Here is a 27,649-nt window from a genome sequence, read left to right as displayed (position 1 = left end):
ATGGTGTGGGATGATGGTGTGGGATGAATGGTGTGGGATGATGGTGTGGGATGAATGGGGTGGGATGATGATGTGGGATGAATGGTGTGGGATGAATGGTGTGGGATGATGATGTGGGATGATGATGTGGGATGAATGGTGTGGGATGAATGGTGTGAGATGATGATGTGGGATGAATGGTGTGGGATGATGATGTGAGATGATGGTGTGGGATGATGATGTGGGATGATGATGTGGGATGATGGTGTGGGATGAATGGTGTGGGATGATGATGTGGGATGAATGGTGTGGGATGAATGGTGTGGGATGATGATGTGGGATGAATGGTGTGGGATGATGATGTGGGATGATGATGTGGGATGGTGATGTGGGATGAATGGTGTGGGATGGATGGAGTGGGATGATGATGTGGGATGAATGATGTGGGATGAATGGTGTGGGATGAATGGTGTGAGATGATGATGTGGGATGAATGGTGTGGGATGATGATGTGGGATGAATGGTGTGGGATGGTGATGTGGGATGAATGGTGTGGGATGGATGGAGTGGGATGATGATGTGGGATGATGTGGGATGAATGGTGTGGGATGATGATGTGGGATGATGGTGTGGGATGATGGTGTGGGATGAATGGTGTGGGATGATGGTGTGGGATGAATGATGTGGGATGATGGTGTGGGATGATGATGTGGGATGAATGGTGTGGGATGATGGTGTGGGGTGAATGGTGTGGGATGATGGTGTGGGATGAATGGTGTGGGATGATGGTGTGGGATGATGGTGTGGGATGAATGGTGTGGGATGATGATGTGGGATGAATGGTGTGGGATGGTGTGGGATGAATGGTGTGGGATGATGATGTGGGATGAATGGTGTGGGATGAATGGTGTGGGATGATGATGTGGGATGAATGGTGTGGGATGATGGTGTGGGGTGAATGGTGTGGGATGAATGGTGTGGGATGATGGTGTGGGATGAATGGTGTGGGATGATGGTGTGGGATGAATGGTGTGGGATGAATGGTGTGGGATGAATGGTGTGGGATGATGGTGTGGGGTGAATGGTGTGGGATGAATGGTGTGGGATGATGGTGTGGGATGAATGGTGTGGGATGATGGTGTGGGATGATGGTGTGGGATGAATGGGGTGGGATGATGATATGGGATGAATGGTGTGGGATGAATGGTGTGGGATGATGATGTGGGATGAATGGTGTGGGATGATGATGTGGGATGATGATGTGGGATGAATGGTGTGGGATGAATGGTGTGGGATGATGATGTGGGATGAATGGTGTGGGATGATGATGTGGGATGATGTGGGATGAATGGTGTGGGATGAATGGTGTGGGATGATGATGTGGGATGAATGGTGTGGGATGATGGTGTGGGATGAATGGTGTGGGATGATGATGTGGGATGAATGGTGTGGGATGATGATGTGGGATGATGTGGGATGAATGGTGTGGGATGAATGGTGTGGGATGATGATGTGGGATGAATGGTGTGGGATGATGATGTGGGATGATGGTGTGGGATGATGATGTGGGATGATGATGTGGGATGATGATGTGGGATGAATGGTGTGGGATGAATGGTGTGGGATGAATGGTGTGGGATGAATGGTGTGGGATGGTGATGTGGGATGGTGATGTGGGATGAATGGTGTGGGATGAATGGTGTCGGATGATGGTGTGGGATGATGATGTGGGATGAATTGTGTGGGATGAATGGTGTGGGATGAATGGTGTGGGATGAATGGTGTGGGATGAATGGTGTGGGATGGTGATGTGGGATGAATGGTGTGGGATGATGGGTGGGATGAATGGTGGGACGGGAGTGGGACCCCGCTCTGGAGCACGAGGAGCTGTTTAGTCAAACTCATTACACCCGCCTTGCACTTCACGCTTTACTAATTTCAGTTTTAAAAAGAACACAAATGTTTGAGAATTTAAAAATCAGATGCGTCATCATAGCATTTCATTTTATTTCAAGAAGTAGATGTCAAGGCGAAAATCCGGACAGGTTTTGCTAATTTGTGACCTACTAAATGATTATACAGGATTGATTACACGTTCATCCAAAATCATTTCTAACAGCTTCATATAATCAGATGAAAGTCGTGCACGGTTAACTCTGGATTGTCTGTATTGCGATTAACCGCGTGCCAAATTCGTAGCACAGTGTACGAGCCGCGAGACACGTGGCAAATAACAAGAAACATTTAAAACAATCGACTCATGAACTGACTCACGACACCAATCACGGAATTCTTTAACTCTCTTCAAGTGACTCTAATCAAATCTTGACTTAAAGCTTTCGTGACTGCAGGAATTCATATTATTTGGGTCTTTCGGTAAAGTCACGTAGATAGGTTCTAATAAAATAACAAAAAACGACTTTTTCCTGATGACGGTCGCTTGTGTTGCGATCGAAACGTCGTAGTTTTTTTGTTATTTTCTTTGAACCTTTCTATGCGACTTTACCGAAAGACCCAAAGAAGATGACTCTAAACTCTTTGGTTCTTTCAATAAAGTCACGTAGGTATAAAATAAAATAAATCACGACGTTTCGATCGCAACACAAGCAATCATCATCAGGTGGGAAACCACATCAAGAAACATGTTTTTGTTGTTGTTGCTGAAGTGGGAGAGAGATGCCGTGGTAAGAGGTTATACAGGTGTGGTAAGAGGTTATATCGGTGTGGTAAGAGGTTATATCGGTGAGGAAGGGGGGAGGGGCAAAAAAAAACAATTTTATTGCTGTGGGTTCCCACATGATGACGATTGCTTGTGTTGCGATCGAAACGTCGTGATTTATTTTATTTTCTACCCACGTGACTTTACCGAAAGAACCAAATAGTTTGGATTCCTGCAGTCACGAAAGCCCCAAAGAGTAAGATGACTCTGAGATGTTTTCTTGTTCATGTTTTTGTTTGTTGCAGTTGCACCCGATTCAAGAGCCGAATGGCTCACAGGGCTACACCTAATACTTGAACTTGAACTAATCACCCTCAAGCACACGCCTCAAGGGGGCGCTGACGAACCGGGATCAGCGCCTGGCTCGTCCCGTCAGCTGCCCCCCTCGTCCCATAAGCTGCCCCCCTCGTCCCGTCAGCTGCCCCCCTCGTCCCGTCAGCTGCCCCCCAAGTCCCGTCAACAATGTTGCCATCCCACCGCGTCTCGCGAGCTTCTGAAAGCCACTCCGTTCCCCTCCACTTCTGTAATTTCCATTCCAACCTGTTGCTGTATTTTAAAGCGTTCATTACAATGTGTGCAGGTTTCCGGTGGGGATCCTGTCATTATGTATGTTGAACTTCTTTCGCACCATACGTTGCCAACCGTGCGAATCGAATGTGCTGTCAGAGGCAGTGAGCATTATATAAAAAAATCGCAGAAAGCGTTATGTATATGTTCTTAGGTTTTTTCATGTATATTTTCTTAGGTTTTTTCATGTATATGTTCTTAGGTTTTTTCATGTATATGTTCTTAGGTTTTTTCATGCATATGTTCTTAGGTTTTTTTCATGTATATGTTCTTAGGTTTTTTCATGTATATGTTCTTAGGTTTTTTCATGTATATGTTCTTAGGTTTTTTCATGTATATGTTCTTAGGTTTTTTCATGTATATGTTCTTAGGTTTTTTCATGTATATGTTCTTAGGTTTTTTCATGTATATGTTCTTGGGTTTTTTCATGTATATGTTCTTAGGTTTTTTCATGTATATGTTCTTAGGTTTTTTCATGTATATGTTCTTAGGTTTTTTCATGTATATGTTCTTAGGTTTTTTCATGTATATGTTCTTAGGTTTTTTCATGTATATGTTCTTAGGTTTTTTCATGTATATGTTCTTAGGTTTTTTCATGTATATACTTTCTACGTTTTCCTGAATTTATTTTATTCCATTTCCTAGAAGAATATTAGATCATATTTTCATTGGTATTCTTGGTTCTTTCGGTAAAGTCACGTATATAGAAAATACCGCCGATACTTATATAACCTCGTGTCACGGCAGCTCTCTCGCCTACTTCAGCAGTTTTCTTGCTGTAGTTGTCTCACCTGATGACGATTGCTTGCATTTCGATCGAAACGTCGTGATCTATTATTATTTCTACCCACGTGACTTTACCGACAGAACCAAAGAGTATGGATTGCTGCAGTCACGAAAGCTTCAAATCAAGTTAGATTCGTTCATTGTCAGTGATTCTTGACTCGAACTTTGAGTGACCTGCAAGCTCTATTATCTGGAATGCTATCACCGCTTTATGGCACAAACCTCGTAGCGATGGGGATTCCAAACTATGCCTGACTTTGGGGTAAGGTCAGGCATGGGGTGTCCTGACTGTCCCTGAAATGAGAAACGTTGTAGCAGAGCTGTGAGGAAGAGGAAGACCTCCATCCTGGCCAGGTTCTTCCCGAGACAAAGTCGGGGCCCTAGTGACATAAACACACAAACACGCGGTATTATTTGTAAGAGGTCATTGTGTCAAAACCTGAATTGTACTTATTTTCACATGTCTCATTTTCAAATTATATATAACTGCGCTTTTATTTGGGTACATTGATGACAAGACCTTGAATTTATTTTAAAATGAGTATTTTCATGTTTTGGAAGCTGTAGATTTTATTGCGATTGTTTTATTTTACAATTTGACCAATGGTGTATCAACCTCACTGTGTGAACTTCAAATATCTATCATCATCCTACTGTGACTGATGAAAGCCGTATCCAGACAGGTTGATTAATTAAATAAAAACATTACCTGCAGAGAACGCCATAAAATCATTTCGGTTATAGAAGTTTCCATCGATGTCCAGGAAATGGCCTGGGTTGAACTGCTCGGGGGTTTCCCACAGCGACTTTTCTCTGAGCGCCGAGTGGATGAGAGCAACCACTTGTGTGCCCTGCAAGTCACAGATTGTATCGAGATAATTTAGATTACGGCACACTTTGCACATATGTATATATGGAGGGGACTTGCAAGATTTGATTATGGGGGAAAAAAACAGAGACGCTAACTCTGGTGAATACACAAACTCCACCGTCGAACGAGAAAGAGTAAACCAGGCTGTCGGCTGGGAACATCACGTGTGCGAGGTCAGATAATGGTTGAGATCGGAATTTCTGCTCGGAACAGGGTTGAGTTGTTTCAAGGTGATGATGAATGAATGTGGTATTACTGGTAACACCCTGGATGTTGCAGAAAATAATATTTAAAAATGTATGATGATTGGAAGTGGAAGTCTTCATGTGTGCGGCAGTAGAGCAATTAACATTATTTTTCAACACAGAATCAGACGAGAAGGAAAGATAATTGAAGGACATTTCACCCCAATTAACTATTATAGTAGAACCAGTACACCTACAGGCAATGGCCACTCTTCTGGCCTCACCAATACCCCCAGATGTCATCGACTTGAGTTCCCTCTGGTCACCAAACGCATAATAGATTACCCATGTTTACCCATTGACCTTGCTTAGTAGTGTGCTACATAACTGCACTGTTGTAACCTGACTGTGCCATTTTTGCATTGGATTAATTGACTAAATGCTTGCATTTTTACTTTCTTCAAAATTTGCTGTTTCCGAACTTTTGGGGTCCAACTTTGCGGCTCTACCGGCAGGTCAATGACACTTAAAAACAATTTGCTGATTCTGTATCAGTCACGTGTAGTATATGGCCTCAGAACGTTTATCTCATGCAGATCAGAACAACTCTCTTTTTCAAACTCTGTACCATTGTTGTTGAATGGGCAACTGGGTTAAAAGTACATGAATGATGTTTTTCCACTTTTCAGTTTACTCGTGCATCTGCAATACCGTACTCTGAACCTTCTGATAATGCGTTCGGCCAGGTGGATCAGTGGTATAGCCAGTGGCTCGCACTGGGGCCAGTTCAAATCCTGTTTGAGGGTTGACTCATCCCATAACGGTTGGCTACGTACGGTGTGAAAGAAGTTCAACATAATACAAAATTATCCTGGGTTCAATGAAACAAGTACCATTTTGTGGGGAAGTCAGCGGTGACTTTCTTACCAACTAACCCCTGCCATATGAATGTGGAATTTATACCACTGGTTCAGGATTGTAAACAGATTTGCACCACCTCATTGTTCACTTGAGCAGGAAATCACTCCGATGTTTGTTTATATATAGAATGTGTTAGCCAATCATCGTTTGTGATGGTTCACGTTACGTGGACACACCTTGGGCAAGAAATAACCGCGCAGTTTTGTGTCGGAGGTGGTAGCGTGTGGAAATGCCATCGGCAGGATGTTGGCGTAGCGCTGAATCTCATGAACTGTGGCGTTGGTGTAGGGCATGGATGCTCGATCGGCACAAGCCGGCCGGCGATTGGACCCAACGACGCGATCTATTTCTTCCTGAACTTGTTCTGTAGGTACAGAAAAGGGAAACATTGCCAGCGAATACCGCGTGTACACATACTAATACAAACTAAACGATGGTTGTTACATAAACTCGTGCTACGTGAATGGAGATAAGGGTCATGAAATATGACTGCTGCACTTTATAAAACATGTCTCTGCTACAAAGAATTCATCCTCGAACATGAATCAATCGAGCCGGTAGTTTCATCAGCCAGATTGCATGCAGCGTCATTTTTCTTAACTGATTTTGGAGCAGTTTTGAATGCATTAAAGGGACAGCACGAATACCGTCTCAAGTGAAGTTTTGTAACTGGGAGATCCTTCTGCTGGGGGAAGCATGTTCCACATATTGCTGCTCAACTCTGACACGGAACGGCAATGGGCTCCAGGAAACGTGTTAGAGGATTCCTCCACTGGCAGTGCACACGCACACCTTGTTGCTACATGTGGCGCACTGCGGCATCTTTGACTCTGTTGTCATGTAGATTGACAGGTCAGAACATTGCCATACACTGCAGCTGCTTTGCATTGAGTGAAGGTTTCTATAGTGATATGAACATTCTCTACACTCTACAGCCACTACTGGACCACCATCAATGACAGTTCAGTCAGGATGACGTGCACACAGTACAGTAAATCCTCGCTATGCATTAGCTCTGAATTCGCGAGTTTCGCATATTCGGGAGTTACTCAACTCTCGCAGTAATCTTGCTCTGAACTCGCTATTGTACATTTTTACATTATACGTATTTACAGTCAACTCGTTTATATATTTAGGTATACACCAAGCGACTGTGAGGTCCATTCAAAATCACGTGACTGCAATCAGGGGAAGCGAGTTCCTCACCACCACCTCCGATCATCATCATCAAAGGTAAAACAATGCATTGTTCTTTATGATTCATTATTTATTTGTTGTAATAATTAAATATTATTTTACCATTTCCCCCCTATGTTAACTTGTACCAGAAACGTAACCCCATTTTTCTTTCGAACAAGTTTACTGCATTCGCAAATTCTGCATTTGTGAGCCTTTTCAAGAACGTAACCCTTGCGGATAGAGAGGGTTTACTGTATACGATTCATAACTGTTTTTTGGGTTAAGTGACTTACTGACCTGGCTAATTCCTATCATAAGGTTCCTCTACCATCTGACACATCCAAACAAATTGAACCGTCACATGTACAAGCATTTAACATGCCAACTGTTACTGTTTCAGCTCACTCACCGGTAGATTGAAGAATGCTTACAACCAAATTAGCAACGAGATACGATGTTACAACAAGCATGTTCAGGACGGAACCCAATCTTGGTTGTGAGGATTGTTGTTCAAATTACCGGTGATCTAAATGAATGGCGTGCTAAACACCTGTAAACGTGACAATTGTGTATGGCTGTCGGGTGGTGGATGGTCTTTAATTTAACGAGATCATTAAGTGGCCGAACAAAACACTCATGAACAATATTGGGTGCGAAAACCTACCGTGTAAAGCATACAGTAATTAACTGCAATTAACTGTATGCTTGACACGATTTAATGTACTCATGTACTCATGTGACATGTACTCACCTTGTACTTTGGGATGTGTCAGCATGAGCAGGATACCCCATTTAAGTGTGGCGGAGGTGGTCTCAGACCCAGCCACAAACAGGTTCGCCATCGTGTTAATGAGGGCGATGTCAGAGAAGGCTGTGTCTGGATTCAGTGAATCCTACAAGAGCAATGGAAGAGAGTTATTAAACAAATCAAACACCTTGACAAGAGGAATATGCATACGTTGTCTGTGTTTCGGGATTTAATCCTGTAAGGTTTGGTTATTGCTATATTTCCATTCAAAATTGTGAGAAGAGGTGATCTTTGACACAAGATCGAGGAAACACCCAAATGTAAAATAAAATGTAATGAGGCTAAAACCATACAAACAGATGGTGCAAGATTCCAATGTGTGATATTCTACTGGATCTTTAATGGTCACCTAAAACATATTTGACGTCAACATTTTATTAGATATGAGTTATGATGTATACATCTTTCACAACTATTCAAGACTGGTTTTAAACTGACATTAAGGAAATAATCCTACTGAAAATCAGACTATAAATGTGGAATGTTTGATCAAAATCCAGAAAAGGTTATCAAGAAACGCCAATTATTTTTCCTCGGCTCTGCTCAGCTGCACACAACTCCTTGAGCGATGTCGTACAGTCTGTGTTTTTCAGACAGCCACTACCAGTTTACCGTTACATTTTACACCAGCAATGCAATCAATGAGATCATAATCTCATCCCATGCGCATGCTGCTAAAAGACAGTTTTAAAGTGTCTAGTAAAGCATCAGCAAGTCCTCTATTTACGTTCCTCCTATTTACGTTTCACGATAACGTCGCCAACAAATTAATAGTATGTGAAAAGCGGTGATTCGCTACCTTGTTTCTAATTTAAAAAACGCAGTAGTTTGGGCAGCGTGCGTGATGACACACAACGACGCCACCGTGTCCACCAGGGGGCTCCCAAGCCTCAGTGTTTACAACATCGCCATACTGGACTCGGTACCACCCTCTCGTGAGGTACACAAAGTCCGTTCACTTGTATTATTTATCTAAACTTGTTATATATTTTTTTGAGTATCTTACGTTAACCTTTTTAGTACTTACTTTACATTTTTTCAGCAAAATTTTACCGAAGAATTACTGCCAGGAATGTAACCTAAATGTATAGCATTACATCAATGGTAAAACTATGTTTCGACTTAAGTGATTTTGTCGAAAGTTGCATTTTGCAGGGAGCAATGCCCAACGTAGATAATTTTTAGTGCTGCATGTTTGATATGGATTGTTTCAATATATCGAAAAAAACCTCAATCCTCTTGTCAATGAAGGCGTCCAAATAATCGCGGGGGTCTCCTTGAATGCGTGCCCCGTCATGTTCTTCAATCCTGGCCTGAATAAACGCATTCAAGACAACTTTATTCTCGTTTATTCGTTGGTGGGGTCCTGGGAAATACTTCAGCAGAGGAAACGAATTGAAAATCTGTGGAAAGAACATAAAACGCAGAGAATAATTATTAAAAACGAATATTAAGATCTGTAACATCGCCATTTAAACCTCAATAAAATTGACTCATCGTCCCACCAACACTGCTAAAATGAGCACCCACTTGGTGTGAGGTAGTAATCATATTTACTCAGGAAGGTGGAATGCCCACCACTGACTCAGGGCCACAGAAAATGCGTACTGCACAAATGAGATTGAAGTTTTGGAGTAATTCATTTTTAGACTTAAAACTTTCGTGACTGCGGGAATTCATATTCTTGATTCTTTCGGTAAAATCACTGCAAATACATAAATACACATTTTCCACTTTTCGTGTTAAACAAACTTATTTTAAACTTCCCACCATCAAGTTTTCTCCATTTTCATGCAGAACATGCAGGTTATATGGCATCACTTCTTAATCTGTTTAACTGTTCTTGTCAAGGCGTGTAACATGGAATAGAAATTCTGTATAATGTCCATGTTGCCATCACACGACTTCAAATACAAATAGCTGTGGAAATGAGACTGAGGTGTGTAGATACCTCCACTGTGGCAGACAGAACAATGATCCATGCCATACCCACTGCAGCCTTGCCGATATAGCCAAGACGAGCAAAATAAAACATATCATTGGCAGTGTGGTTGAGTTTATATTTTTTATTTGGTAGCCTTAGTTATTACTGTAAATTCCCTGAGAGCATCCGAGAGTGTGATTAGGAATAAAAGGTTGCAAGAATTCTCACACAATGGTCTTTAATTTATCAACCTCAGAAAATGAGGGACTGAGTCATCCCCAGACCCGGAATGAAGCCCTCAAACTTGCGACTGCTCGCCACTCAAGCAGATCGCTACATCCATGCACACATAATCGTGCCATGTCTCCGGATACTGCAGCGACATTGGCTGTTTCGCTCAAAGTTCTCGTGACATCACTTAAACTAACTTTGAGTCGCAAAGTGGCCTGAGGCCCTGTCTCCTGGTCTCCAGAATTTGATGTCACTGGTCCAGAAATGTAGCTTTGTTGCCATAGTTGAAGAGTGTCAGAGGAAAAGCTCCACCCTCTCATTTCCGGATGTCACTCCTCAAAACTAATTGAAATCAAAAGACCGAGTTCAAATTGCACACACTTGACGGTCTCCTATCACGATGAAGCGCTTCTGTATTTAGTGCTGTGGTGGTAAAAACAGTCCTGAGAAAAACTTCCAGGATCCAGTCATAACCCCCATCTTGTTTACAAACCAAATAATAGGGCAATGCATATACTACCAGAGCATATTTTTGTTTGCATGTTCACCACAAATATATGTGATTAATGCAGACATGATTCCTTGCAAGAGGTTTCAGTTTGGTGTTTTAACATCTCAACACCTATATTCTTGGTTCTTTCGGTAAAGTCACGTAGAAGGGAAATAATAAAATAATAAAAATAAAACATAATAAGATGTAATCCTCACGACGTTTCGGCCACAACACAAGCAGCCGTCCTCAAGTGAAGAACAGGGCGGTCGGAAAGACAGCGTCCTAGTTTATTAGGACGCTGTCGTTGTGGCCGAAACGTCGTGAGAATTGCATCTTATTATGTTTTATCTTTATTATTTTATTATTTCCCTTCTACGTGACTTTACCGAAAGAACCAAGAATATGAATCCATGCAGTCCACGAAAGCTTTACATCGAAATCTCAACACCTGTTTTATTGCCAGAAAGGGTAAAACCTATTCTTATAAAGAGCATATTTGTCCACACAGAAACATATATAGATGCAAGGATTTTAAACATGGATTCGTGATTGCAATAACACCACTCACCTGGGACCAATCATTACCAGACAGTTCTACATTCTCATTGATAATGTTCATGAGCTTCACAAATGTTTTATTATTCCAGTCGTAGCGGTCTCCAAATATGATGGAGCAGATTACATTTGCCGCTGAGTTGGTGATTTCGGAATGTGCATCAAAAGGTTTTTCTAGTGCATGGGAAGAAGTTGGGAGAAGTAGTACAGTCAAAATAATATATAGACATCATTACCATAATAAACATCTTCTCAACTACTAGATGAATGCTTTTCCATGCAAACACCACAACACCACATTCTCCCAACGTTGATGAGGCTAGAGGACTTTGTGTAGTGATGCAGTGAGGTCCACAATGCAGGGTGCTGTGAGGAGGCCAAGAGGTACATTTCTTTAGCAAGCAGGCGTTTGATAGGCTAAGGAAACCACCACGTCAGAGAAGAGAGATGAGTCCGAGTGTGGTAATGGAGGCACGGGTACTCTATCCGTGTCACTGTGGGGATCAGAGAGGAGCAGGACGCTCGGCGGCTCAAAAATAAGTTGTCGGCGTTCGAGCGCCGGAGTCCGACACGGACGCTGGAAATTCCGTGACGGTGCAGGAGAAGCGACGCAGAGTCCCGAGGAGAAGAGGGCAGGCGACGGCTGTGGACGTGATTCGGCGTCGACTGTTGCGCTGGGTGGGACGCGTGCAGGGTGGGGGGGACAATTGCCGAGATGGGCAACACGTGGCGAACGCGCGCTACGGCTGGACCACGTCACCACCTCTAATTTACGAACACGCACCTCACTCAGCACGATTAGAATGCTGTCAGAAACAAATGCAACGACCACTGAAATACACTCGATATTAATGCTGACATTCGCCCATGAAGGTTTTGCACAGGTACAACATTCCTTTATTGCGGTCGTGCATTGGATACCTTCTTTGTTTTCTAGAGCTCGCACTAGAAACTCGGCCTCCTCAGCGATCTTCTCCTCAATGCTCTTTGTGCCCATCCCAAGGTTCCTCAGCATCATGTGGGTGAAGCGCCTCCTCGCTCTCCACTGCCACCCATGACTCAGCAGCAGGCCTGCCGCCGGTGAGCGGAGCGTGTTGAGAGAATCACGATCGCGTTATAACAACCCTTAGCCTTGGTATTCGTATGATCATTGTATATGCAGAGCCCATCCTATGAGTTTTTCAGATTATCGTCGTCTTCCTATGATGTGTGATTGACATGAATCTTAGTTACGACAATTACACAAGATAATCATGTATGATGAAGATGTATTTAGCAGACAATGCACTATCTGAAATCAACCTATAAATGTTCTCTTATCCATGTTTCTGTCTTTCAATATAAATCTAGGCATGCACCTTTGCACACTTTGTCAGTTTTTGTTGCATGTTGTTTGTTAATGGCCACGTTGCTGACCCGTGCGTGCGTCACAGGGTGGCCGTGTGCGCGTCACAGGGTGGCCGTGCGTGCGTCACGTGCGTGCGTCACGTGTGTGCGTCACAGGGTGGCCGTGCGTGAGTCACAGGGTGGCCGTGCGTGCGTCACAGGGTGGCCGTGTGTGCGTCACAGGGTGGCCGTGCGTGCGTCACGTGTGTGCGTCACGTGTGTGCGTCACATGGTGGCCGTGTGTGCGTCACAGGGTGGCCGTGTGCGTGTCAAAGGGTGGCCCGTGCCCTTTGCGTATCCTTCCTCAGGCCGTGATCTTCATCCAGGTCACGTGTCTGGTGTAAGGGGCGGTCCCAAACGTAGTGCCCATTTGCCCTGAGCCAATCGCAACCAAGCACTCTACGCGCTACGAATTTAATGAGGTACAAAGAATGCCTTCTTACCTTCGTAATTTCCCAAAGACTTTTTGAAGATGGGTATTTCAGGGCGGTCAATAAACATCTCAGCTTGGGTAACGAGAGCTTCCTTGATGATGTCATTGCCGGCTAAAATCACAACTTGCGTCTGTCCTAAAGATACACTGAAAATTGGACCATGAGTCTCTGAGAGCTGAGAGCCAATGGGAGGGACGGCACAATGAGACCAAAGGAAGCATTAGACTTGTTTTTGTCAGAAAACGATTATTGAACATAAAATAATAAACATCAGAAGTTTAAACATCGCGATTTCCAGATGGTACGTGAACTGGTATGTGGACATACCTCATTGATTAGCACCTCCGATTAGCACGATTGGCTAGATACGGTGCGAAAATTTAAACATACATTCATTTATAACAACTCAGCTAGGCTGGTGACTAAGTGATGGGAGTTGTAAAAAAAATTGGCAAAATTAGAAAAACGAAATTGGAAATATTATTTAAATTGGTGAGGTAGGTGGGTCATGGGGTTTACAAATGTACAGCAGTTTTGCTTTCCAGGCCATGAAATTACATATTTTAAGTATGGAGCTTCATTGCCCTTTACGCTCCTGGCTTTCGGGCCAAGGAGATCGGTTTATGCAGTGGGGTCGACTGAGTGAAATGCAGCCTCGATAACGATAACCTAAGCTACCCACAGTGAACCCCTCGTCTTATTTGAATAATAGCAAATGTACAGACCATATCTGATGTTTGTGTGCAAGTATTTGTGATGAGAGCGAAGCTATCAACGAACTGCACTTGAGAACCCGGGTGAAGCGTGGGGGTCGTTGGCCTGATTTGATCCCAGAATCGCAGCAGTGCGAGCCCAGCACTTTGACTGCTGGGCCGCCAAGCCACTCGAGATACACATTTTTTCTCAACCGACGCCTACAAAAGTTTGTATCGGGAGCATTCGAAGGTTGCTCATTGAAATATGACAAATATTTTCAAGTCGGAAAACTATATTTTACTTTGTCCCTCCACAAATTAGGGCTCCCAAAATGCATGAACCAGAAAGCTAAAATGTTAACATTTGTAACTGTTATGCCGAAAAACATCCTGAAACGACGTTTTTGGAAGCGTTCCAAGAATTGTCGAAGGTTAAAAACATTTTAAACGAAGCCGGAGAGAGCATCTGAAGACAAAAAAATAACAAAATTTAATAAAGTCGATGCAACATTTGGAGGGGTTTGAATGATGATAAATACGTATTTGACCTCAAACAAGCTTAAATACGCTGTACAGGAGACCCTGGAATATTGCGGAGAGTTACATTCGTGGAAAGTGCCGCGAAAGCTAAAGCGCAATATTCAATACTGAAGCCGTACCTCAATCATGGGATTAGGAACACGGCAACCAAAACAGACACTTCACAATTGAAATAAGTATTGTATTGTATGCCAAATAAACAAAGATAATTGGAATAAAGTAAAAGCCCTTAACAAAAACATTACTAGACAATAAATAGCAGTATACATACTGAATAAATGTTGCATTTAATGATGACGATCCAAAGCGGGTGTTTGTCCGCGAGTGGGGAGCGGCTGGGCTACGGGGATCGCGAGATGCTTGTGAGGCGCCACTGACTGCCTCGCATCCCTCGCCATCCCTCGCACCCCTCGCCATCCCTCGCACCCCTCGCCATCCCCTCGCACCCCTCGCCATCCCCTCGCACCCCTCGCCATCCCCTCGCACCCCTCGCCATCCCCTCGCACCCCTCGCCATCCCCTCGCACCCCTCGCCATCCCTCGCCATCCCCTCGCCATCCCCTCGCACCCCTCGCCATCCCTCGCACCCCTCGCCATCCCTCGCACCCCTCGCCATCCCTCGCCATCCCCTCGCCATCCCCTCGCCATCCCTCGCACCCCTCGCCATCCCCCGCACCCCTCGCCATCCCTCGCCATCCCTCGCCATCCCCTCGCCATCCCTCGCCATCCCTCGCACCCCTCGCCATCCCCCGCACCCCTCGCCATCCCTCGCACCCCTCGCCATCCCTCGCCATCCCCTCGCCATCCCTCGCCATCCCTCGCACCCCTCGCCACCCCCCGCACCCCTCGCCATCCCTCGCACCCCTCGCCATCCCTCGCCATCCCCTCGCCATCCCTCGCCATCCCCTCGCCATCCCCTCGCCATCCCTCGCCATCCCTCGCACCCCTCGCCATCCCCCGCACCCCTCGCCATCCCTCGCACCCCTCGCCATCCCCCCGCACCCCTCGCCATCCCCCGCATCCCTCGCACCCCTCGCCATCCCCCGCATCCCTCGCACCCCTCGCCATCCCTCGCACCCCTCGCCATCCCTCGCACCCCTCGCCATCCCTCGCCATCCCCTCGCCATCCCCTCGCACCCCTCGCCATCCCTCGCACCCCTCGCCATCCCCTCGCACCCCTCGCCATCCCCTCGCACCCCTCGCCATCCCCTCGCACCCCTCGCCATCCCCTCGCACCCCTCGCCATCCCTCGCCATCCCCTCGCCATCCCCTCGCACCCCTCGCCATCCCTCGCACCCCTCGCCATCCCTCGCACCCCTCGCCATCCCTCGCCATCCCCTCGCCATCCCCTCGCCATCCCTCGCACCCCTCGCCATCCCCCGCACCCCTCGCCATCCCTCGCACCCCTCGCCATCCCTCGCCATCCCCTCGCCATCCCTCGCACCCCTCGCCATCCCCCGCACCCCTCGCCATCCCTCGCCATCCCCTCGCCATCCCTCGCCATCCCTCGCACCCCTCGCCATCCCCCGCACCCCTCGCCATCCCTCGCACCCCTCGCCATCCCTCGCCATCCCCTCGCCATCCCTCGCCATCCCCTCGCCATCCCTCGCACCCCTCGCCATCCCCCGCACCCCTCGCCATCCCTCGCACCCCTCGCCATCCCCCCGCACCCCTCGCCATCCCCCGCACCCCTCGCCATCCCTCGCACCCCTCGCCATCCCTCGCCATCCCCTCGCCATCCCTCGCACCCCTCGCCATCCCCCGCACCCCTCGCCATCCCTCGCACCCCTCGCCATCCCTCGCCATCCCCTCGCCATCCCTCGCCATCCCCTCGCCATCCCTCGCCATCCCTCGCACCCCTCGCCATCCCCCGCACCCCTCGCCATCCCTCGCACCCCTCGCCATCCCCCCGCACCCCTCGCCATCCCCCGCATCCCTCGCACCCCTCGCCATCCCCCGCATCCCTCGCACCCCTCGCCATCCCTCGCACCCCTCGCCATCCCCTCGCACCACGGCATCCGCAGCCACTGACACCGCACTTGCGGGGACAATGTCCCCCCGCGAAAGGCCAAACCGAACCCCCGCGATAGCTAAACTGGTACAAAGAGGTTGTCCTCTTTAGGTCGAAACCGCGAACGATAAACCTGCGATATTCCAGGGTCTTTATTTAAGGTGAAATTTTTATTACTAAGGAACGGAAATCAGAAATGTGCAACGTAGATGAATTTCTCTCAAACATTTACACTCTCATATGTGCCCGATAATGACAAATTGAACGAGATGGAATGGATACAAATACACATTTAAATTTGTAGGGAAAAATGTGTTTTTATACCATTAAGTTACCAAAGTTTGTCAAGAGACATGGAACGTGAATCCACTCGCAGTGCTGATCTAGGCGAGTGCCGGGGAGCTCAATGTGTGTATGTAGTTTTGACCTTTTTCGCACCGTACGTAGCCAACCGTGCGAGGAAGGACAAAAAAATGAACACGCACCTTGGCTAAGGACGCGGGCATGGCTTTGAGGTCCAACTGTAAGAGGTTTCCCACCAGCGGCAGCCCTCTGGGACCAGGCGGGAAGCCGCGTTGCCCCCTCCGAAGGCACCAGAAGCCCAGCCACAGAGCCAGCGCGGCCACCACGCGCAGCACCCAGCGGGGGGGCGGCATCGCGCTCGTCGACAGCTGAGAGCCAAGAGCCAGGACATCGATCCACTCCCACGACTGCTGCATTGCTGCCAGCCTATGGGACTCGATATTAATACAACTACAGCGGCGCTGTGCAATTACCGTGCTGCGGTCCTCTTTCACAACTGAGCTCAGATCTGCGTAACTTGTTGCCCTCGGGCAAATATGCAGTGTTTCGATTCAACAGGGGACAATCATTCCCAGTGCCCGCTGCGAGTGACGTCACAAGGGCAGCCCCCTCTCGCTGTAACGCGCGCGTGCGTGACGTCATTTAGCGTGTTTGGTAGATGACGTCACGGGCATGAGGCGGCTGCGCGGTCGCCATGGAGGGCGAGGAGGGCGAGGAGGAGGCGGCTCCGCTGTGGCTTCCCGTGGGCGCCGCGCTGCTCGTGGTCGCCCTTGCGGCTCTGGCTGCCAGGGCGATGGCGCGGTGAGGGCAGGCCCCGACCTCTGTGCGTGTGCAACGCGCGTGCCGGCGATGCCGGGCGCCGCGTGTGTGTTGAGTGTCCGCGGTGGGGTGGTGCGTGTGCCAGTCATCTCGGGCGGTCAACCCCTGGGACCGGAGTCTGACGTGTCGGCGGCGATCCTCCCACGCTTCACCTCGCGTCCAAGTGCACCTAGCCAGGCACAGGCGCCGTGGTGACATTGCCGCCACTTAGTTTGGGAGCGGCGTGTGTGTTTGCGATTGATGGGGCAGTTGTGTGGGGAGTGGAGGATGATGATTAGTTCCGGGTTGGCAGCAGTGGTCTCCGAATCAGTGGAGCGGCGTTATGTTTGCATCGGCTGCCTCACGTTACGTGGAAGCTGCCTGGCCTGTCGCTCCAATCAACGCAGTTATGCCCTCCCTTCTCTATGCTTGCGAAACGTGAACCCCTCTGAAGGAACATTGGCACCGGTTTGCAACATTCAGGCAGGCCTGCCTACGATCCATCCTGGGTTTAACCGGACTTGATTGTGTGAGCTCACAGATCCTTAAAGGGTCTGATCAGTCCCATCATTGAGCTCCTCCAGCAGGCGAGGCTTCGTTGGCTGGGTCACGTAGCCCGCATGCCCAGCCACCGCATGCCCAAGGAGCGGCTGGTTGGCCGGATAGAGGGGACTAAATGGTGCGGCACGGGCTAGAGAAGAGATGGACTGATCTGGTACAGAAGATGTGGAGCTGAGTGGACTTTACGATTGTACCAGCGGTGTCGAGATCTGCATCTAAGGAGGAGGCTGGTGACGGACGCTACTTGGGCAGTTGGAGGCGGTCGCCCTCCAACAACAACGGAGGGCAGTGGAGCGACGCTCACAACAACGAGCGGAGCGCCGGGCGGATAAAATTCAGAAAGTTGGCACAGTAAGGAGCACAGGTGGTGCATTTTGCCAGGCACTCAGACAGTCAACCTATAACACCTGGGTCTGCCCCGTGACCTGTCAGCAAATCTTCGGCACTTCATGTGGCTCCAAAGTTCACCTAGCCCAGGGGTCGGCAACCTGCGGCTCCGGAGCCGCATGCGGCTCTTTTGAACCTTGACCGCGGCTCCGGGGCGGATGCTAGCGAGGGGAGGAGGCGCACTGTGACACCTGCTCTGGCGTTGCCGCTGCTGACAGGTCGCCGCTCAGCTCCACAGGCAATAACGTTGCCGTTGCTTTGTCACATGTTTGGAAGAAGTAAAAACCTTCCTGGGCAGCAAAGAGCTCACCTTTGCTGAGCTGGAACAGCCAGAGTGGCTGGAAAAATTACATTTTATGGTAGACATGACAGCACATCTAAACACGCTAAATACAACCCTTCAGGGGAAAGGAGGCACAGCCCTGCACATGCTGGAGGAGGTTTTGGCATTCGAGCGCAAGTTGACAGTGTTTGTCAAAGATTTACAGAGAGGTACACTGTCTCACTTTCCCTCTTTGAGAGAGTTCAAACAAAGTCATGATACGATAAATTTGGAATATTTCAAGTCTGCAATCACCACAATGCAAAGTTCGTTTGGGAAACGATTCTGTGAGTTCAGAATGGAAAAAACGACATTATCCTTCCCTGTCACTCCCCTGGCGATCGATCCATCCCTATTGAATATGACTGCATTTGCAGGTGTAAGTCAACCTGATCTTGAGATGGAACTGGCCGATATAGCCGACAAAGATATATGGGTGTCCAAGTTCAAATGCTTGACCGCTACTCTTGAGGATGTTGCCCGTCAGAAGGCCATTCTGGCTCAGAATCATAAATGGAGTGATATTGAAAACCTTCCCAAACAGGACAAACTTGTATTCGAAACATGGAATGCCATCCCCAACACTTATATAAACATGAAAAAGTATGCATTTGGAGTCCTGTCGATCTTCGGCTCCACATATGTATGTGAGCAGGTCTTCTCCAACATGAACTATATTAAAAACAAACATCGATCACGCCTCACAGATGACAGCTTGCAAGCCTGTGTGAAAATGAAGGTGACGTCTTACAGCCCTGATGTGCAGACACTGTGCACTGAGGTTCAGGAGCAAAAATCCCATTAACCAGGTAATTTAGCTATTAATTTGCAAAAATATATTTTACATTGTTAAGTGAAAAAGTCCTTTTTTTATTCAGATTGACAGCTGACTGCACGATCCTATATATATAGCAATAAGGTAAGAAACAATATATTCAGTGTTATATTTGTTTTAAATGTTGCAATGGTTTTGCGGCTCCCAGTTTATTTTTTCCTTCGGAAACGGGTCCAAGTGGCTCTTTATGTCTTAAAGGTTGCAGACCCCTGACCTAGCCTGACACAAGGACTTGTGCCAGTGGTGACGCTGCTTCGTGCCAAATGGCAGCTGTTGTTGGTGTGTGTAATAGTATTTGAATGCCATCGCATCCCAAAGTGCCTTGCAACACAATATATAAACAAATTTGGTGCTTTGTTCCTGTGTGCCTGTAGGAAGCTATATCTTGTATCATGAAAGTGTGTGTGTATGCACGTGTGTTTGTAGGCTGTGTGGGATAGTCCCACCATAGGCAGGATAGTCCCACCAGTGATGGCATCCTCTTAATGTGGCAGCCCATTTTTCAGGAGGGGGTGGCAGTAGACGCCGTTTTGTATCAATTCCCTTCACGTTGCGGTGGGATGGACACTGGAATGCCTCCAATAGCACCACATGCGCCGCCAGAGCTACTTCAGAGTAGCCTGGCATATTATCTTCGCTGTGGCCTTGCCCCACCCACTTTGCACCAATTTGCAAAGTGAGATGCAGTAGAATGCAGTCCGCTAGTTGTGGACATTGCCCTGTATGAATTCCAGGGCCAACCTGGTGCAAAGTCAACCAGCATAAGCTGAAGTAGAGGCTGATGATGGCAGAAACCCTTTATTATTAATAATATCCCAATTTAAACGTAAACATTTAAAAGTTGACTTGCGCCCATCTCTAAGATGCCCTGGGTTCTTCACGTTTAGAGCTCCAAGATATTGAAGGATGAGTGGAGCACTCTAACGTGCCGCGTATGTACCCGTCAGGCTGGGGTGGCACTGGGGTCTGCCTGTCATTCTCGACCATCATTCCGGAGATCTTGGCGCCTGGCCCATTGTACCCGAGACCAGCATGCAGCGGGTCTCCAGCGTGTTTGCCCTGGACATAGCGGATTCAAATACAGCCTCCCTCGCCGGTGAGTTCCAACGTGCTTGCATCCTCGAGGACAATGTATACATGTTTTGCTAAAGCATATATGCACAATATTTTACAATACATCTCAAATTTTGTGAGTTTTTATAAACTTCTATCTGCTCAAACATTGTGGCATGAATGGCGCGTCAGTCATGGGTCAATGAATAGTAACACGCCACTTCTGTCGCACAATAGATCTCCGTGCTGTGTTGCTGCTACTCTCGCGTCACACATCTCCACTGCTGTCTCCACCTCTCCCGGCTCTGCACACATCTCCGATCTGTATCCATCTTCTGCCTCCTTCCACGTAGGGTGATGGTTGCTAACGCTGCATCGTGGCTTCTCTGTGCTGTGCTTCTCTCGATCGGTGCCTCTCCCACGCTGTGCTGTCTCCGCCTCCCACCGCAGACTTACGTGGTCACTGTGACATGTCTTGTACCATGCCATGTAGAGAACCAGTGTAGACAAGTGCAGTCTGGGAATGTGTCAAGTGAGCAGTATAAAATGCATACATTGTCAAGCATGAAGGTGATGCATAGAGAAAGGGAGGCAGAGATGGCCAGAGCAAGAGATGTGTGGATTGGACGAAGCAAAGACATGGCATAGAGAGAAGTGGAAATGGGTTCCGCATGCATATATGTGGAGCTGACATGGCACAAGGGATATTTGGAGTGAGAGAAGCAGATTGCATGGGAGGTGCATGAGTACAGCAAGCGGAGAGGCACGGCATGGAGTGATTTGTTGGGAGAGAACGCAGTTGCATTGATTGGGCAGCCACTGGGCTGGCTACTGTCAGTGGTCAAATGGGTCTGCGTGAAGGGCACAGCGTAGGTTGCGCTGTTATGCCCCACAACATCAATCATGTCCTATGTCATCTCTTGTTGTTTACCTGATCTGTTGTGTTTCCCATGTCCTCGTAAGTCACGTTGATAGTCTGTGGCACGTAAGAGATGAATGGACACAACAACCCCCAATCGTGTTTGGCTTGGTGCAGGTGGCGTGACGCTGGCCGTGCACTGCCTGGAGCCGTGCGTCCTCACCTGCTACTGGGGCTGCGCGCTGGGCGCCGTGCACGCCGTGCTGCAGGGCCACGCGCGCCGCCTCCCAACGCTCCGCTCCCCGCAGCAGATGGAGACGGCGCTGGGAGGTGATTACCTCCACAGGGAGCAATTTGCGTATCCTTCAGCGAGATTCAGTCTCACCTGGTCACGTTGCTCATTTCACAGTTCCTCCTGCTGTTATATAGAATGTTGTTTGTACATTGATTTTTGATTTTTACAGCTTGATCTTTCCTACACGTCACAAAATGTCTTGGGTTTTTACACAACAAATACATGTATCCTGTGTTGATGGCCAATCTGATGCGTATTGCTACAAAATGCCATGAGTTGCTTGCTGATGACTCATTTCACATGATTTACATATGGTATATATATAAAAGGCAAATTTGTGAATATATGTGTCTGTTCAAAATGTTTAGCGTACTTCCCGACATGCAACAAACTGGAAATTTGCCATGTGGGTACTTTCCAGACTGTACACCTTGCAAAAATTATAAAAATACACTTTTTGGGGGGGGGGGGGGGTGGAGCTCAATAATGCATATATTTTTTGCACGGCAAGTGAGCTGTGACGTCAAATCTGTCATGTGACCCGAGCATGTGGAAGCGTAACGCATTGTAATGTAGTGGTTAGCGCGCTGCGCTACGAACCCGGCGACCCGAGTTCGATTCCTGCTCACGGCCACCACCGGTGACGATTATTTGAACCGGTCCTGGGCCTCCCCTAAGTCGACTCAGCCTCAAACGAGTAACTGCTGTGGTGTGTGAACATCGCCACTGGGGAGACAAAGGCGGCCGGGCGTGGTGGATCCAAGTCCCGGGCGAAGCCGGGTAGTAAAGCTAGTATGGTAGGTTATTTTTAATAATGCAGATCTTTGGCATATACCAGTTACAATCTATGTTTTTTTTTGTGACGGGAGGAACGCATGGAGGATACCAATGCAGAACAGGGGGAGAACATACAACTCCACAAAGGCAGCCAAGTTGGGCCCTTGTTGTTGTTGTGAGGCACAAGTATTACCAGAGATTGAATTAATAGGCGTGTTTTAACTGATAAAGACAAATAACAGTGTTTTGCAAGTCTCCTTAATGCCTTTTGTCAGAATATCAAAAGATGAGAAGGTGCTGCAGAGAGTGGAGCTGCCTGACGCTCTGCGGGGGGGAGACCTGGGCGGCGTGCCCAGACTCCGCTACCCGCTCGTCGTGCTGCTCACCCACGCCGAGCACCGGCCACAACCGCGGGCTCCGGACATGGTAATGGAGATGGCAAATTCCAGACACCTCGCACACAGCGTACTTGCAGTCATTTGCCTGGAGTCAGTTAATTTGAATCTGTAAATGACGACAATATCCATCACAATAGAGACAAATGCAGATGGCTGTGCTGGATTTTCTCGTCATTTACAGATTGTAATTATTATTTCTGTAGCAAGTGCTAATAGGGGTTCCCATAATGTAAAAGTACAAGTCCTCTCTATATATGGGGCTCCAAGAGGCATTTTTCAGCAGTGAACAATGATGACTGTGCTGATGAATCCTAATCAGGACAAAACCGGTCTACATTTGTCTTCACTACTACTTGTTGGGATGACCATATTTTCTCAGCTCTTTGAGTTGGTAGTTAAAATGAGAACAAGGTCACACATTCAGTTCTTTTGAGCTGGTGGTCTGGATAATTGTACATACAGTTCTGTACACCTCTGTGTTGTTGAATCTGTTTGAGTAACTTGCAGGTGAAATGCATTATTATGCAAAGGCGAATTCCAAACCACATAAGCAAAGTTGCATATTTCTCTTGTGGATGAATCAGAACCAGGGAGTATGGTATCCCACTGTCGCATGTATGAAAACAGACTTAGAGAATGAAAGACAACACATTAATAAATCAAGTCTACCGCTAGATCGAGGCCGGCAACCTGAACCAGGTCCGAACACAGCACAGAGCCTCTTCGCAATACCGAGAGCGTAAGGCGGTGGTCCTCGGGCAGTGTTGTAAGACACCGATGTGACGGGTGTGCACAGTGTGAGGAAGCTGTGCATAGACATTCGGTGTCCTTTGCGTGGCTTTAACGGTGCCACTGCGTTACAGGTGGCCTTGCTGACGTGCGTGCACCTGCCAGACCCTGTACATAGCGTGTCCTGCCGGGTGCTGCACCAGCTGTTGCTCACACACTCTGGGCTCTCGTATGATCTGAAAGTAAGTAGTAAAATAGATGAGCAGCAGATCATGTATCCTGCATATATCCATCTTCACATAAAAAGGAAAGTATTTCTTCCACGACCCATCAGATTCATGGGCTTCTTAATGAATTCAGCAAAAGCATACTCTGGACCAGTCAGGCTTGCAATAATCAATGCTTTTGAACTACCAGATGTTACAGCAAGAACCCTCTTTAAGAAATGTTTACAAGTTCAATACAAAATCATATACATAATACAAAATAATGATGTGGAGACATATGAAGGATAAATTGTCTGGTTATCCATATTGCTACTTTTTTGTTCTTTCGGTAAAGTCACGTAGTTAGAAATAAAATAAAACAAATCAAATAACACAAATCACGACGTTCCATTTTTTTTTTCTACGTAAAGCCATGTCTATTCAATGTTGCCACCGTGTCGAATTTCCTCCAAGGTATTGCTGAGGTATATTCATGTATCTGCTGTAGAGTCTCTGTATACAATCTCTCTGCAAGTTTCGTTACAATTCTGTCGCAAACAGGCTTCATGGTTCTAACTTTCCCCTCCAAAGCTATTATTTGTCATTTACTAAGATAACCTAATGAACTACTGCCATGCACCTATATTGTGACCTCTTAATCAATCTTTTGTGTGTTCCCTGATGGGTGTTCTCATTGTTTCGTGATTTATTTTACAAAGGTCTGTTTTATTTTGAATTGTTTGAGTTTTCATCCCTTTTTCATTTTCCTCATTTTCATTATCGTGATTTTATATTCTAAAATGTCAAGACGTAACCTTTTTGTTATTCCGTTTACAGAGGCTGTACATGTCAACAGATGCGCCCGAGGATTCGCAAAGCGATGAGGACGTGACCTCACAGGTGTTGCCCGAGGTCAGGGCGGAGGGGCAAGTCGCTGCCCAGGAGGAGGAGGACAGTGATGGACGGGGCGGCGCATGTCGAGACTGCGTGGTTTGCCAGAATGCCAAAGTGAACCGGGTGCTCCTGCCTTGTCGGCACACGTGCTTGTGCAATCACTGTGTGCAATATTTCAGGCAGTGCCCAATGTGTAGACAATTCATACAGTTTTCCTTCCCTTTAAACCCTGATTAATAACAAGAGATGTTCTGCTTAATGGACCGGCATTGAACACGTGAAACAAAGCGGTGGATGAGAGCAGGTACTTTTGGGAAGATGAACGATTTTAATGAGTGCGTGCTGCCTGCGGTGACGTACGGATCAGAAACACATTAATGACAAAATTTAACGAAAACTGAAAAGTCCCCCAATAGGCCAGGAGAGATGCAAGGTGACAATTACATTGAGGGACAAAGGTGGAACGCGTGGATTGGAGAACACAGGTTAATGACATCGGTTAGCACGATTGGCTACTAACAGTGCAAAAGAAGTTCAACATACATTGACACCGTAAATAAAAGTGAGTGGAGGTGGGTTTGGCCAGAACACTCTGCGAGAACGGATGATGGCTCATGGTCAAGAATAACAATGGGGTTGCAACCAATGAAATGTGTCTAAGAGCATGTCCATCGAGGAGATGGGAGTAAAGAGTTTGTGCAGGTGGTATGCTGATTCTTACATTGCAGGATCGTGAGAGGTGGTGGCGACTTGGGGAGTCCTTCATCCAGCAGCCATGGCTGGCGATCATAATAGATTCTACGACTAATGAACGCACAGGATTTGTTTCTCATTCAACCGACTTGCCCTCGATTATCTTATCCCATAGAAACTGGCATGCCTTCTGGTTTTAGTATATTAATGTTTTGACGAGGTGAGAACTCAAGGGGCAATGAAAGTCTCATTTGCAAGAGTGATTTCGTCTTACCTGGATACACAGGATCTTCAAAGGTTTGTACACGAAGCCATACAAATATACAAACACAGACATAATTTCAACCGTGATGATGGGTACAAACTTAGTAATCATTGGAAAGATGTTATCAACCACGCAAAAAAGACTTAATTACAAATTTTTTGGACCATCTTATCTGACAGGCACTATTTTACTTTACTTTACCGAGTGTTAATATCCCCAGTTATTTTTTATTTTTTAACAGTACTCTCTTCATTGTTCAGCCAGCATTGGTTAAACATGGGCATCTTCGTTCTATCATGTATATCAGACCTCCCCTCCCCCTCTCTGTCCATTGTGTTGGCGTGTGCTGTAGTTGGCCGCTTGCGCACAATCGCTCCATTGTGTTGACGTGTGCAGTAATTGGCAGTAATTGGCCGCTTGCGCACAATCGCTTCCACGCCGTCGCTCACCCCCCCTCCCTCCCGATACGTTCCATTCATTGGCTACCATAGTCTGATGAGCTCCCCCTCCCTCTCCTCCCCCCTCAACTCCCTCTACGGGGAGGAATTATCAGACCTCCCCTCCCCCTCTCTGTCCATTGTGTTGGCGTGTGCTGTAGTAGGCCGCTTGCGCACAACCGCTCCATTGTGCAGTAATTGGCCGCTTGCGCACAATCGCTTCCACGCCGTCGCTCACCCCCCCTCCCTCCCGATACGTTCCATTCATTGGCTACCATAGTCTGATGAGCTCCCCCCTCCCTCTCCTCCCCCCCTCAACTCGCTTTTAAGGGATTACATCTTGAATCATTGCCTCACTTGATGCAGCTAATCTGGCTGTGACGGTCCCACCTGATGACGGAGACTTGTGTTGCCTCCGAAACGTCGTGATTTTTGTTTTTTATTTTATTTTCATTAATTTTGACCTACGTGACTTTACCGAAAAAACCTAAGAAGAGGATCTTGAAATTGAACTTACAACCGAGTTGATGCCAAGTAAGATTTTTCTCAGGAACGTTGCCGTATTTCAGGGTGTTGTCGTGTTTTTTGTGACATCTAAACGAGCAATTTTGCACAGACGCATCAGCCACCGCTCCTTGCAGCTGAAACATCAGCCACGAAGCGACTCCGGTCGCCATCTACATCCCCCCCCCCCCCCCCCACTTGGTGTTGAAGGTTTTAGAGTCCATTGGTTTGTTTACTTCTTTATGCCATCTATCGCGACTCATTTCCCCCCGGCACGTATCTACCATTGTTAGATCATTCATTACATTAGGGGCCGTCCATAAATGACGTCACGGGATTTTGGACGATTTTTCACCCCCCCCGCCTCGTCACACGGCGTCACAAAAAGTCAGACCCCCCTCAAATATGACGTCACAATGCTCTGCCCCCCCCCAAACCATATTTCCATTTTGAAAATAAAACATGCTTAAAATCGCTTTAAACTATTGTCATTGTAGTGCGTATTTAATGTGGCGCTGCACTGTGATGTTGTAGGAGAAAACATAAAAAAGTCTATTTAATTAAGTAGAACGTGTTGTCTATATTTATTTAAAGTCGCGCATTTTGATGTGACGTCACATTTCTCAAACCCCCCCCCCCGTCACATGTCTGACCCCCTCCCCCCCCAGTTGCGTGACGTCATTTATGGACGGCCCCTTAAGAACATTGCATTGATGTTGTTTAGACATGTAAACCATCACCCAGTAACACGTGTTGCTTGTGATGCTTTATTAAATCAAAGAAGATTAGCACATGCTTAGCAATGTTTTAATTTAAAATCTTAAAGTTAAAATGTAAAGCACAGGTATTCCGAAGCAGACTTCCATGGAGTGGAGTTAAAAATTGAAAGGAATATGCGAAACCAAACTCTTCTGCGTGTCCCATCCTCTTAGAACGTAGGAGAGTTGGCCTGCTTTGAAAGGGGAAGAACTGTAATGGTTGGCAGAATCATTGAGAGCTACGGGGAAGCAGTGAAAGTGTGAGAGAGAGACGTAATCCCAGCATGCACTT

The 27,649-nt window shown here is 47.1% G+C and overlaps 2 protein-coding genes across 3 annotated transcripts; one reads left to right on the top strand and one right to left on the bottom strand.

Annotated features, from left to right (window-relative positions):
• Positions 1 to 3,862: 3,862 nt before the first annotated feature.
• LOC144944098 (cytochrome P450 2F5-like) lies at positions 3,863 to 17,153 on the bottom strand. Its single transcript, XM_078872170.1, has 9 exons — positions 16,769 to 17,153; positions 13,048 to 13,213; positions 12,140 to 12,289; positions 11,232 to 11,392; positions 9,245 to 9,418; positions 7,959 to 8,100; positions 6,205 to 6,392; positions 4,761 to 4,902; positions 3,863 to 4,431 (listed from the first exon to the last, which is right to left on the bottom strand). The coding sequence occupies exons 1-9, from the start codon at positions 17,000 to 17,002 to the stop codon at positions 4,253 to 4,255; spliced, it is 1,536 nt and encodes a 511-aa protein (XP_078728296.1). The 5' UTR covers positions 17,003 to 17,153; the 3' UTR covers positions 3,863 to 4,252.
• Positions 17,154 to 17,239: 86 nt separating this feature from the next.
• Positions 17,240 to 27,237, top strand: CGRRF1 (cell growth regulator with ring finger domain 1). 2 transcript variants are annotated; one of them, XM_078871731.1, is made up of 6 exons: positions 17,240 to 17,387; positions 20,437 to 20,585; positions 21,579 to 21,759; positions 22,749 to 22,899; positions 23,735 to 23,842; positions 24,644 to 27,237. In XM_078871731.1, the coding sequence occupies exons 1-6, from the start codon at positions 17,281 to 17,283 to the stop codon at positions 24,935 to 24,937; spliced, it is 990 nt and encodes a 329-aa protein (XP_078727857.1). In that variant the 5' UTR covers positions 17,240 to 17,280; the 3' UTR covers positions 24,938 to 27,237. The 2 variants fall into 2 exon arrangements, with proteins under 2 accessions (XP_078727857.1, XP_078727858.1); XM_078871732.1 differs by lacking the exon at positions 17,240 to 17,387 and adding an exon at positions 19,378 to 19,463.
• The last annotated feature ends 412 nt before the right edge of the window (positions 27,238 to 27,649 follow it).

Source organism: Lampetra fluviatilis, chromosome 33 (genome assembly GCF_964198595.1).
Source record: "Lampetra fluviatilis chromosome 33, kcLamFluv1.1, whole genome shotgun sequence".
NCBI classification, from domain to species: domain Eukaryota; kingdom Metazoa; phylum Chordata; class Hyperoartia; order Petromyzontiformes; family Petromyzontidae; genus Lampetra; species Lampetra fluviatilis.
This window is presented reverse-complemented; position numbering and strand designations above follow the sequence as displayed.